The sequence below is a fragment of the Podarcis tiliguerta genome (assembly GCF_965153285.1).
Source record: "Podarcis tiliguerta genome assembly, chromosome: 10".
NCBI lineage: Eukaryota > Metazoa > Chordata > Lepidosauria > Squamata > Lacertidae > Podarcis > Podarcis tiliguerta.
In genome coordinates this window covers 40,845,974-40,859,894 of record NC_139543.1, presented here as the reverse complement: position 1 = coordinate 40,859,894, position 13,921 = coordinate 40,845,974, and the positions used below count along the sequence as shown (strand labels likewise).

Genomic DNA, 13,921 nt, shown 5'->3' with positions numbered 1-13,921 from the left:
AGAGGCAAGTCTGGTTTTAGGCTTGCAGAAAGGTATAAATGAGACATTTAATTTGTATGTGTATTGTTATATGCAACATGAGATTTCACATTTGCTTTGAGCATTTTCAAAACAGATTGGTGATGATGCCATATTTTCTTTAATGATTTTGTTTTTATTTTATCTTGCAGATACCATGGACAAAATTGAAAACACATCCAATCTGTTTGGTGAGTATGGAATTCAGCTTCCCAAATTAACTTTGTTAGAATGGTGATGCATTTGTAATTTCCTTGAAATCATACTGAAAGCATTAAGTAATAGCTAGTGGAGAGAAGAACGTTTTGCCATTACTGGCAATACAAATACAGTGGTACCTCGGGTTACATACGCTTCAGGTTACATACGCTTCAGGTTACAGACTCTGCTAACCCAGAAATAGTACCTCGGGTTAAGAACTTTGCTTCAGGATGAGAACAGAAATCGTGCTCCGGTGGCACGACAGCAGCAGGAGGCTCCATTAGCTAAAGTGGTGCTTCAGGTTAAGAACGGACCTCCGGAACGAATTAAGTACTTAACCCAAGGTACCACTGTACAGGGTTGTATCCAATGAAGTTGTTCTGTTCAGCTGAGGACTTACCTCCTTGTCTTTTGTGCCAGGCCCCCCAAATCTTCCCCAGAGGGTTGGGAAAAAACCCAGAACAGATATGGGGAGCTTGCAGAAGGTGAAGAAATCCCATTGTGCACACCAAAGGCCTTGTACAAAGAGGACAATGTGATTGGATACAACCCATTGCATTTTACATGATTCTAAAGTGTTATAAAGTAACTAGCCAAATTGTTTCTGAAATGTTTTGTCATGTATTTTCATGCGCTCTCATTCTAAGTTTTAATTCTGTGAGATGGCTTTAAATTAATTAGTCACTGAATGTAAAACATTTCAATTGTTCTAAATTTCTCTTGCATATCTAAAGTCACTGGATAAAGTAATAATGGAAATGAGTACATGTGAAGAACCACGCCCTCCTAATGGACCATCGCCTATAGCAACTGCATCAGGGCAAAGGTCAGTCATAATTTGAATGCTGCAATAGAATCAAGCATATGTAATGCAGGCAGTGCTGAGGAAAACAAGCTGAATAGGCTTATATATAGTTGTTAATTAAAGGTGGGCTAAATGGCAGATCTGCTTGAGAAGGGCTGGGTTAGGTTAGCTAGATTTGTAGAATAAAGGTAATCAAAGCCCAGTTTATGCATGTGATCCTAGTGCTTGTCTTTTCCATGTGGTCCCCACTGTGTAAAGGATCACATGGAGAGACCATGGTGTGAAGTGGGCTGCATGCAAGTATAGCCCACAGAGGCCAGTAGTGATTTCCATAACTGTGTTTGCAGTTTTACTGTGATTACTGGAAAATGGCTGCTAGTCAGTAGTCCACATGTTATCTGTTTCATGCTCACATTTCTTGAAGCGACCCAAAGATTATATGTAGAAATAGGTACCTATTTCTCATGTGTGTCTTCTCTGTAAGTGATAAAAAGACCCCGCCTCTTCCTTTATCAGCTCCACATTGCACTTACAAAGCTTTGGAGAGAATTAAATATAGCTTGTAACGTCGTCTGTAGGAGGGGGAAACAGCCTTGCTATGACGCTACATACACAAAGGGGCCTTATTGGATCATAATAGTGTTTGGGGATTGTGGTGGTGAACAATAAAAGGCAAACCGGTATATGGCTCTTTCATATCTCTCCACCCACCCCTGCAAATGGCTCAGTGTGAAGGAATGTAGTTCGTGGTGTTCTGCCCCAAATGCTTAGGATGCATTGCAGTGTGGCAAAGAACATCATATCTATTATCTCACCTACTTTTTCAAGGTGATCTTCCTGTAGTTCTAGTTTGGCACTCAATTGCAGAAGCTAAAACAGGGGTGTTGACTCTTGGTCTACATAGTCCCAGATTATGATCTGTTCTAAGTTTTTCTTTTATTGGTCTCTGAGCGATTTCAGTGCTAGTTTTATCTTCATTTGAAGTAGCTGTTAAATCTATGCTGAAATTCTGTTTTAAATGCTTGCATTTTATTTCACCAGCGGATATGGTTTTGCTGAAAAAGTTGTAGAAGGAATATCTGTTTCTGTAAACTCCATTATAATCCGAATTGGAGCAAAAGCATTCAATGCTTCATTTGAACTCTCCCAGTTGAGAATATATAGTGTAAATGCAAACTGGGAACATGGTGATCTAAGGTTTACTCGATTACAAGAATCTCAGCGTGGAGAGGTAAGGCTGACTTTAAATTTAGAACAAGCTATTTTATTCTCTTTTCTCTTTCTGTAACTAGTTTATTTTCTTTTATACAAAGAAAAAAACCACATTACAGAATCCACATTCCTATTGTAGCATTGTCTAATCAATAATATTAACCTGGCTGTTTTGCTTTAAATTTTACCATTAAACCTACATTATTTTAATAGCAACTTGCCATATTGAGACCCCTGTCACCATTATGGCATGGCCTTTAGTTGGCATAGTTGCTGCTGACTTTGTTTGCATACTTGGCATATGACTCATTATTTCTGGCCCTTGCTAAACATGATAAGTGTAAGTGGGGTAGAAGGCTTTTGTGGACCCTAGCCAGTCTACTGGAAACCATATCATGTCTAAATAACAATTCCTAGGCATGGTTTTAAAAGTTCATATACGTACAGTTGCAGGGATCATGGAGCAGGATACAGCCAAGTATGAATGACAGTCCTTCAGCTATTAGTTATTTGCTACGGATGAACATAGATACCATAATATCTTCCTTTATGTTTAACAAGGGCAACATGCTTATACAGTGAAAAAATGTGCTCAGGCGAGGATTTATCTATAGAAACTAAAGAATAGTAATTGACATTGCCTTTTTAAAATAGGCATGTCCCTTGCTTTGTGTCTGAAAGTGAAACCATGCCTTTGAATTAAATGTATATTTTGAAATGCATAATATGTGTTTAGTATAAACATTCAGAAATATACTGTGTTTCACCAAGCATAACTATAATGGTAAAAAGGGACTTTTTAGAACCAAAGAAAGCTGGTTCTGCCTGCCCCAGCTCCATTGACTTCAACAGGCCTTAGACATGATTAACTTGGCCCAACCTGCAAAATATAGGTTTGACTATTATATATCTGACCCATTTAAAGTTGATACAAACATGTTCAAATAAAATAATGGAAGAAGTTTTGGATCCTTGATGTCAATTTCTTTTTCTTTGATTTATGAGATTATTCTTCCAGGTAAGTTGCAAATTTAAATAGAAACCTTTTTTTGTTCAACAATTAAAGTATGAAGGGTAGAAAATTGAACCCAAGTTCAGATGTGACAAGTCAACAGGCCTGTGGGATCTAGGGAAGTAAGTCTGCCTTTTTACAGTTCTCAAATAGATATTTTAAATCAGGGTACGTGTGTTTTATTTTAGGTACTGACATTTAAAGAAATCAACTGGCAGATGATCAGAATAGAAGCAGATGCTATCCAAAGCTCTCAGCATGAAATCATGAGTGCTCCAGTTCGCCTCATTACTAACCAGTCCAAAATCCGGGTCACACTTAAAAGAAGGGTAATATTGCTTTGTGATGATTTTGTATATTCATTAATGATGGCAAAGGTGATGGAGAGATTCTGCAAAAAATATGTATATTTATGTTCAGCATTAGATTTGTTTAACATTCTATTTGACATGAAATGGGTAGAAATTTTAGTTAAAACATAGAAGATTATTGTACAAGCAGGATCCACAATTATACTGACATGTTTGAGCTAGCACCATTTTCTTCTGGTGAGATATCCTGCCTTCCTCGGAGCTTGGAGAGGAAAAGAACCACCGAGAGAGAGAAAGAGAGAGAGAGAGAGAGCTTGCTGCTTTATGGATTTCCAAGGCTTATGTTGGGCCCTGGAGGTTTTCCCCTAAGCACCTTGTTTGTAGTACCTCTCATACCCAACATGATTACAGGAATGAGGGGCGGGATTACTGATGAGCACAAGGTTTGATTAGCTAGTGGTCCAAGGCTTCCTAAAGCTTGTAGTCCTTTATTCACAGGTATACTCATTTGTGCTTGTTAAGTCATAGATAACGGAGGATAGTAATCTTCCATACTCGCAATACTTTTCTACTATCATGAGAAACAAAGTCTTGCAACAGGTGGGAGTCAGTTTGGCATCTTTGCTGCCAACATTGGATGTCATCAGAATGAGGAGGCTAGCTTTCAGTTTTCAGATTATAATGTATCACAAGGTTTATTATATATATTTATTTTGTATTGTATTGTATGGTTCATTTTGTTAATTGCCTTGAGCATGATAAAGGTAGGCTTGTCATATGTAAATTCCCTGACATGTCCTGGGGAATTTTGCCGGAAACAGCTCTAAAAGCTTTAAAATGGTTTGTTTTACTTTTTAAATATGATATGACAATCCTAGCTAATGGAAAGGTGGGGTACAAATTGATTAGGTATATATTTGTTAAATTAAGCTCCTGAAAAATACTTGTGTAAATTAATGATGCAAATTCCAGCTTGCCTCTTCTTTTACTGCACTGCTAATAAAAGGTCACTCTCAGCAGGAGTACAAAAGAACAAAAATAATTGAACAAAGATTCCTGCTTTATGCTATGACTACTGTTAAGTCTTGCTTTGTGTTCTGCTTAAAAATCATTGACTGTAGTCCCAAATCTTGATATAAAATATATTCTATCAAAATCAGTGTTACCAATATTCCAATTTTACTTTTTCTCTTCACAACAGTTAAAGGATTGCAATGTGGTGTCATCTAAACTGATTCTAATACTAGATGACTTGCTGTGGGTTCTAACTGATTCTCAGTTGAAGGCTATGGTCCAATACGCTAAGTCTCTTAGTGAAGCTATTGAAAAATCAGCTGAGCAGCGACAAAGTCTAGCTTCTGAACCCACACAGGTAAGGAAAGCAATCATTATTGTGGCTTAATATTACTAGGTATATTTTCAGGTAATGTTTGTCTTATCTAATGGGACTCAAACACATAATTTTAGCCTCAGAAATTTTGCCTGCATGGGACTTCTGAGTGAATATGTACAGTACTGCACAGTTAAGATTGTGTTAGGATCTATTGGTAGCCCTAGGAGTAACAGTCTTGTATGTATTTGTAGTATTCTCTCTGCCTCTAAATTATATTATGCATAGTAAAGCTTTTATCCTGGGGGGGGGGGGGGATCAAATGCTGCTTTAAAAAATGATATTCCCTTTAATGAAATTTTGCACTTACAAATTACTCCCATGAAGTAATACAGTAATTACAAATTATTGGCCAGGCAAGAGAGGAAGGAGCTTCCAAAGAACAGGGTGATTGTGTGGGAGAAGTTTGGTATCTGTCCCACATGTTTACCAGTATATGACTAAGAAACAAGTATGAAAAGAAATGCTTTTAGATTTCTTGAAAGCACCTAACTTTTTAGTTTGGATAGCAGTGAAATGTCATACACCCTGGATGATTAAAGGTGTGTTTCAGATGCTACATTTGAAAGCTTGCCTTAACATGAAAACATTAAGCATTTATGGGAATTCTTTTAACTCTGAGATTTTTTCCCCAGTGCTTTGTGGTGAGGCTCTTGCTAAAGTTATATATTTGAATGTTTCCAGAGTTCTGCTCCTGCATCCAGTTCTCAGCAGGTGAAAACACAGCAGTCCTCAGCCACTAGTGATCAAAATGATGCAATTGTGAAATTATTCAATGATTTTGATGTTAAGGAAACGTCTTATCATCTAGCAATTTCCCACTTGGACCTGCATATATGTGATGATATTCACGCTAAGGAAAAGGGTAAGTGTTTTGTGTGATTCCTTTACCCTGTTTAACATTGCTAGTCTTTTGTTATGGCTGTCAGAAGATAGATTGCAGTATATTACTAGTCAATTGTGTTCATACACTTTCAGGTTTACGCAATATTTGTTGAATGCTAATTGGTCCTCAATAGCACAGAGCATGAAATGTGCGTTGATATAGTCACGTTTCCCTATAGGTATTCATAGTGAAGCAGTTTGAGACTTCCCAAGAAGGGAAGCATGTTGTCTTAAAAGTTGCCATCAAAAGGCACTTCCTCACAGAACAAATAAGAAACACTACATATGCAGTATTTTTAAGCATTGTATTATTTTGCAGATGCAAACAGGCATGTTTCAGGAGGTGCTATGCAGCTTTCCTTTAGTCAACTAACTGTAGACTACTACCCTTTTCACAAAGCAGGTAAGAGTATATGCTGAGTGGTTGTTTTTATCAGTCATATTTGATCAAAATTAGTTCGCAGTATGATCCTGAAATAAATGTTTTTTGTACTGTATACAACTTATTAAGCTACTTGCATGTAGTTTAATATAATAGGAAATGGAATGAGGACGCTGCAGATTCAGTATCTTGTGCAAAAAGGTGTATTGCACCTTGCTTTCTGCCTGTTGAAAATATGCTTAGATATGTTTTAAAATTAGTGTTCTGTGCACTTCACTTACATTCTCAGTAGTCTGTAAGATATATTATCTACTGGTTATTGACTGAAATTTTGTGTGTGTGTGTGTAGTCTTAGCCCTGTAGGATTGCCAAGCAACACCATCGGGGTCTTTGAGTCACAGCTCAAATTCTTACCTCTCAAAGCATATGTTAAAATTTGGGCTGCAGCATTAATCAGTTAATTGAACTGATCAAAGTGGCAGGCCTTGATTAAAATTATAGCATGATTAATGAAGCATTGCTCCTATGTCATTTTAAGCCCTTTCAGCTCTCTTCTTGGTTGTGTGCTGCTTCTACCAGAAAATGGAAGATCACCCCAGAACCACCTGTGTTAGTGATGCGGAAGCCTCTGGGAGTGATCTTCCATTTCCACAGGGAGGAGCATCTGGGGGAAGGAGGTGGTAGCTTATGTGGCTTTGAAAAAGAGAGCTAGACAAATGAATGGAGAACACATTTACAGACTGTGAATATTTTTAAATGGCTTTAAACAGTGCTTCTTCTCTAGAAAAATAGGTGCCGGTACTCACCGTGAAGTTGCTACAGTAGGTGCCACACTTTTTAACAACAAAAAAGAAGTGCCAGTACTGCATACCCCTGAGTACCACCTGGGGGAAAAGCACATGCTTTAAATAAAAGAGTTAAAGGAGTTTTTAAAAATATACTTAATGGCATGTTTCTAAAATTATTTTTAATTTTTGTCCAAATATGTCATACTTACAGATGAGAGCTGCAGCCATTGGATGCATTTTAGCGATGCTACCAAAGCCAGAAGTGGATGGGCAGAAGAATTATTACACGATTTCAAAGGCAATGTTGAATTGCTTAAGCAGGTTATGAAGGATCATAATATAGATTCTCCCAGTAAATCTCCACCCCAGGGGTCTCCACAGCTCATACAAACAGGTACATTATGGCATACATTGTTAACTTATATGAGATGGTTTATATAAAGATATTTTACTGAAATCTTTACAATTGATTTCATGGGTATAGGCCCCAGTAGTTTCAGTACATCAGAAGGAATAGTGCACTTGCATTGTGATTAATTCCTTTGGGACTGTAAAATAATTTTTAGAAAGTGATGCTTAGACTCATTTGAGGAAAATAGCTGATTAGATTCCAAAGCCTGCACAGATATGGCAAGTGTGCAACCCCCAAATTACAAGAACAATCATTTATATTTAGCAAATGAATGGGTTTTAATTTTGATACTGTTGATTTTTACTTAACATGCTTCTATTTCATTTATCTTCCACTATTAGGTTATATTTTGACTACCCAATAAAGGTTTTCTAGGTAGTTTAGAAAGCAAAAATTACAACCAAAGGTAACAAATAATGCAGCAGTGAGATTTTATAAATAGTGTTTTAGTACAAAGACAGAGAGAGAGTTAATGCTAAATTTGGTTTTATGCCTTCTGTTTCCTACAGGCAAGGAACAGATACCTAGAGGAATCTCTAAGCCTTCCCCTGTGTCATCACAGCAACCAAAGGATAAACTGATGTCCAGCCCTGTGGTAGTTAGACTTGCAGATATTAATATTTATCAGGTATATTTCAGTACTAATTGCTGATATCAGTTCTTTTGTTTGTTGATATCTGCAACTATGTTGAAGTTTTCTTGATACAGAAGCTGACTTTAATGAAAGCTGACACAGGCATTAAAATGTTTATCTCTTGCAAATATGGGCTTCCAGTTGTGTTAATTTACATGTTTCTCCTAACTCTGGTTCATCCTCACAATCACAGGGTCTTGTAAATTATTTGGGTCCTGTAGAAATGTAGCTGGGAAACATAGCTGGATTTCACACTGAATTTTGTTTGTGAAATTGGCTGGGTATGGTACAAGTTTGTTAAAGGAACCCTTTCTCCTAGGTGTTAAGTTGTTCCTCTTCTATTTTAGAAAATATTTATATAGAAAATGTCAGTTCTTTTCTAAGTTTATTCTCCCTTATGTGACATAAATACCCTTTTTAAAAATGTACATATATTGATGAATGGGAATCTGAACCCAGGTCTTCCAGGCCCTAGTCCAGCATTATAACACTGGGTAATTTAGGCATTTGTTTGATCACTACAGTACATCACTGAATTATCAAAACTATCACTGATCTCCCCCCCCCCCCAGCCTATTGGCAAAATTGGGACAAAACAGGCTATAGTAGCGCAGCTGTAAGAAATTAGCACTCAGAATTTTGAGCATTTTAAGGCTGATAACGTCTGAACTGTTCTTGGTATAAATCCAGATAGGTGGGAAAGTAGGATAGGTAACAAAACAATTTACAACTCTGCTCCCAAAGCAGTGAAAATACTTTCAAATGTTCGAATACCAGCACTATGATAAATAGAGGAGTAATTGTTCACGTTTGGTACTTCACAAAATCTAAAATATTCTATTGCTAAATGCTGAACTTCCTAATTTCAGGTTTCTACAGCTGACCAGTGTCGTAGTTCTCCTAAAACGCTTATTTCATGCAATAAAAAGTCTTTGTACCTTCCATCAGAAATGCCAGCCATTCATATTGAATTCACTGAGTACTACTATCCGGATGGAAAAGATTTTCCTAGTAAGATGTTTTTAATTTCTTTTTCCTTCTTGTAAAGTGTTGCAATTTTTTAAAAATACCGTGGAGCATTGGCCAAGGGCAGTTAGACCATTTTGCAAACTGTTACTCTCCTTTACATCCAAATGGGCTTTATTGTGAAAAATGTGGGGGGAAATAGTCCAGTGCTCAGAGTGCTCTTAACTTGGTGTGGTCCTTAAAGCCCCCTGTTTTTCCATACCAGTCAAAGCTATGTTTAAGGATGGGAAATGTGTGGCCCTCCAGATATTGGACTCTCAAATCCTATCAGCCCTAGAGTGGTCAGGAATGAAGAGAGAGTTGTAGACCAACATCTGGAGAGCCATCCCTCATATACAGAAGTGTGCTGTGTTCAAATTATGACAATTAGAGATGATACTGCACAGGGATTACTACCCATGCATATTATTTCCAACATGTTCTGTATCCAAAACGAGCTTTGCATTGTGTAGAATCAGTCTGTGAGTAAAATGTTATTTAAAAGTTGTATGTAAATAGAACAAGAATGTGTTGCTGAATTCAGCATAGGTTTTCTTCAGGCATTCAGGTGACAACAATGGCAACAGGGGTAAGGCTGATGCTTTCATCTTTATTGCCTCTCTTCACGTATTTACTTTAAGACCTGAAGAGGCTACAGTTGTGATTATAGGTTAACAAGTGAGATGTGAAGCCTGTTACTTTATATAATAATAATAATAATAATAATAATAATAATAATTTATTATTTATACCCTGCCCATCTGGCTGGGTTTCCCCAGCCACTCTGGGCGGCTTCCAAAGAATATTAAAATACTGTGATACATCAAACATTAAAAGCTTCCCTAAACAGGGCTGCCTTCAGGTGTCTTCTAAAAGTCTGGTAGTTGTTGTTCTCTTTGACATCTGGTGGGAGGGCATTCCACAGGGAGGGCGCCACTACCGAGAAGGCCCTCTGCCTGGTTCCCTTATATGCAAGGGTTATCAGGTTACTGATGATAGCCTGATAACTTTCAGTAAAGTTGGTATAGTTACAAAGGAAGCTGTTGCAAGCCTAGTGATTCACAGTTCTGTCAGTTTATATACTGAACAGGAGAACAAAAAAGGTCAAGATTTTGATAGCTCAATTAGAGAACATTATATTGGTGTGTGATTGATTTTATTCAGTCTTACTTTTTCATGGGACTTAGACGGGACTAGGAGAAGTGCTGTAACTTAGAATTACCTTACTTTTCCTGTGAAAAGGCTGTGTCCCTCCATCATTCTCTCCTGCCCCCCCCCATATATGGGATTGCCAACATGGTGCTATCCAAATTTTTTAGAGTACAGTTCCCATCATCCCTGACCATTGGCCATGATGGCTGGGGCTGATAGGAGTTGGAGTTCAAACATCTGGAGGGCACTACATTGGCTACCCACATTGACTATACACTTAGAATGAACTCGGGGACTAAGATATCACCACTATGTGGCCAAATGAGGCAACTGGGGACAAGAGGGAGAAAGCATGTTCAGGAGAGCCCCAGTTGTGGAAGTAGAAAAAAAATACGTGGACAAAAAAAATCTCAAAATAACCCATTAAGATCTTGGCATACTCAGTAGCCACAGAATGCAGAGTTCAGAATGCAGTTGTTCAGAAATAGTACTCTGTATACAGCCAGAACATTGGCTTTCAAGATTGGCTTTTCCTATGCCCATAATAATGGATTTAGATTTTGTTAATGCTCTCAGCCAGTTGTTAGAGAGAATGATGCTACTTCTAAAAACGTTTTTAAGATAATTTTGTTTTTATTCCTTTAGTTCCAAGTCCAAACCTTTACATTCAGCTAAATGCTCTGCAATTCACACTGGATGAGAGGAGTGTTCTTTGGCTTAACCAGTTTGTGTTGGACTTGAAACAAAGTCTCAGCCAATTCATGGCCATATACAAGTTAAATGACAATTCAAAGCCGGAAGAACATGTTGACGTTCGAGTTGATGGGTTAATGATAAAGGTAATGTTGTCAAAGATACAGCACAACATTGCTCAGTGTTGAATTCCTGCCATGAATGATGCATGGGAGCGGCCACTTTAGAGAGAAAATATGTATTGTCCAATAAAGGGCAACTTGTGAAATGCAAACCACACATGATATAAAAGGGGTAAGTTGTTGTTGGAGATTGAGGCTTCACTTACTTTAAAAGTTAATTTCTAGCTCATTTGGCTGAAAAAAAATTAATTGGAGCAGGTTTTCAGAAGCACTTCCCAGTGTAACATTAGATACCACACAACTTTCCTAACTCTGTAATCGTATAAGGGAAAGGGAGTATGGGGTAATACAGGTAGGTAGCCGTGTTGGTCTGATGTAGTCAAAACAAAATAAAAAAAATCCTTCCAGTAGCACCTTAGAGACCAACTAAGTTGGTTATTGGTATGAGCTTTCGTGTGCATGCACACTTCTTCAGATGCACTGAAACAGAAGTCACCAGACCCTTATATATAATGAGAGGGTGGGGAGGGGTATTACCCTTCTGAGTAATAGTCTAGTAAACAAAGTTAAAGAGGAATAAACTCTGTGGAGTAGACAATTTAGATCTGAAAAGTATTTTAGTAACTTACAGTGTACTAATTTAGCGCATACGCAGGTGGAAAACAGCCCAGAATGGAATATATAATCCATTTAAAGAACGGAATATATAACCTGCCAACTATAAGCAAAACCACTTGGCATCTGATAAAGAAGATTCTAGTCCACAAAAGCCTTAACCACAATAAATCTGTTCATTTTTAAGGTGTCAGAAAACACCCTTTTGTATTTTTATTTGCTATGCATATTTATTCTCTTATTTAGTTTTTATTAAGATAGCTTGCCTTTGTGCTACCCACATACAGCAATCCCACAATTTATGTGGGGGTTATGTTTCAGGGATTGTGCGTAAAGCCAAAATTGTGTTTGGTCAAAACCCCATGGGTTCTGTGGTGGGTGGGATTCCCCATGTCATTTTTGATGGAATCCTGCCCCTTTCTGCCTTTTTTTAATTATTTTTAATTTTTTGCCACATGCATAAAGCACAAGTTAAATGCACTTAAGTTGTGGGCTTACTGTATTCCTTCACCCTACTTTTAGCTTATGTAGTCACTCCAGTGTCACTTCAGCTCCAGTGTGAAGTAGCCAAGAATGTAGCAGTCAGACACTCAACCTCACTCCAATTTCGCAGCAGTTCCAGTGGAATTGCAACCTGAACTTTGGGAAGCTATGATTGCTCAGAATTTCCATGTACTTTGATTAGTAATGTAGGCACTCCCTGCAGTAGATCACGTTTCTTTCTGGCATATATTCCTGTAGTTTGAGAAACACTTTTTCAAAAAAATCTGCACTTGAATCGCTTCTGATTTTAAAATTAATATTTATGCTTTTTGTTGCAGTTCATCATACCTTCTGAAAGGAAACGAAACCATAAGGATGACCCACATGCAATTTCTATTCAGAGTTCTGAAATGATTTGTACAAACACTAGGCACTCACCAAACTGTAGGCACTCCGATTTGGAAGCAGTTTTCCAAAACTTCAAAGACTGTGAATTTTTCAGTAGAAAATTCACAGGCTTTCCAAAATCCCCTGACTGTTTTAATCTTCTGCATCCAATTTTCCAGCGACATGCCCATGAACAAGATACTAAGATGCATGATATCTATAAAGGTTTTATCACGCCCCAGCTGAATAAATCTGCACTTAAAACATCTGCTGCTTCTGATGTCTGGGCAATTCATTTTTCCCAATTTTGGATGGACTTTGAAGGAATGAAGAGTGGAAAAGGACGGCCAGTGAGCTTTGTGGAGTCATTTCCACTTACACTCTGGGTTTGTCAGCCCACAAGATTTGAGCAATTGCATAAAGAGCCCTCTTATCAGAAGCCCCACACCTCAAAACCTGACTCTAGTGACCTTGCAAACCGACTGCAGCGCAAAAAGCTTCTGAAAGAGTATTACAGCACTGAGACTGCAGCCTTGGCCAACGGTATTGAGAACCTGTGCACTATGAGATCCCAATCTACACATTTTATATCTGACGCTGATATTCATGTTCTTGTTCACGTCCAAAAACATGTGAGCATGCAAATCAATCATTACCAGTATCTTTTCTTACTCTACCTCCAAGAATCTCTTGTGTTGCTCCTGGATAACTTAAGAAAAGATGTAGAGACTGTGACGGGCAAACCTGCAAAACAGGCAGATGTCTGCATTGGGATCTTACTGAAAAGTGCAGACATAGCTCTGTTGCTTCATCCACTGATGCAAGGAAGCACCTGCAAGTCTCCTGTTTTAAAAGGAGAAAGTCCAGTGGCATCAGACCTTTCACCCCTGGAGAATGGAGAAGCTTATGCATCGGAGAGCAAGCTAGTTCCTACTAATACTCCACAGATAAGCAGTTCAGATATGAATGCTGTAACTGACAGTAGATCTGTGAATGCTGATTTTAGCAAAGCCATTCTGACAGACCCTCTTTTCAAATCAGATAGTGATTCGCGAAGGGGAAGTACGTTCTCTGATGATGCCTCAGAAAAACTCTGGGGGAAAATAAATGAAGAAAATAGTGGGCTTTTCAGTCGAAGTGATTCAGAAGAGATTTGTGAGTCACTCAGTGACAAGAGTAATACATATCCCAGGGATTTGGTTAATGTTTTGAATTGCAGAGAAGATTCTCTTGAGACGTTGATGGAGAAGGAGGATGACAAAAGTGTGTTTTCAAATAAGGAAAGTGGAGCAGGAGGTTCACCTCTTAAAGTCAGAGACTTCGAATCTGATGCTGCTTGGCAGTCTGAAGAGCTTGAAAGTGACAAAGAAAAGTTGGCTACAACCAAAACGCTTGCATTTCAGTCTTCATTAAG

The 13,921-nt window shown here is 38.1% G+C and overlaps 1 protein-coding gene across 2 annotated transcripts in view; it reads left to right on the top strand.

Annotated features, from left to right (window-relative positions):
- BLTP3B (bridge-like lipid transfer protein family member 3B) overlaps nt 1-13,921 on the top strand; it is a 33,851-nt gene that overhangs the window by 9,618 nt on the left and 10,312 nt on the right. For both annotated transcript variants that reach the window (XR_014502353.1, XM_083400484.1), the window contains exons 3-14: nt 171-209; nt 954-1,045; nt 2,066-2,255; nt 3,437-3,577; nt 4,761-4,931; nt 5,634-5,814; nt 6,154-6,237; nt 7,216-7,398; nt 7,926-8,044; nt 8,920-9,061; nt 10,853-11,046; nt 12,459-13,921. Coding sequence is in view for 1 of the 2 variants with exons in the window: in XM_083400484.1 (XP_083256610.1) it covers nt 171-209; nt 954-1,045; nt 2,066-2,255; nt 3,437-3,577; nt 4,761-4,931; nt 5,634-5,814; nt 6,154-6,237; nt 7,216-7,398; nt 7,926-8,044; nt 8,920-9,061; nt 10,853-11,046; nt 12,459-13,921 (2,999 nt within the window). In the remaining variant the exon portion in view is untranslated. The remainder of the gene's footprint in view (nt 1-170; nt 210-953; nt 1,046-2,065; nt 2,256-3,436; nt 3,578-4,760; nt 4,932-5,633; nt 5,815-6,153; nt 6,238-7,215; nt 7,399-7,925; nt 8,045-8,919; nt 9,062-10,852; nt 11,047-12,458) is intronic.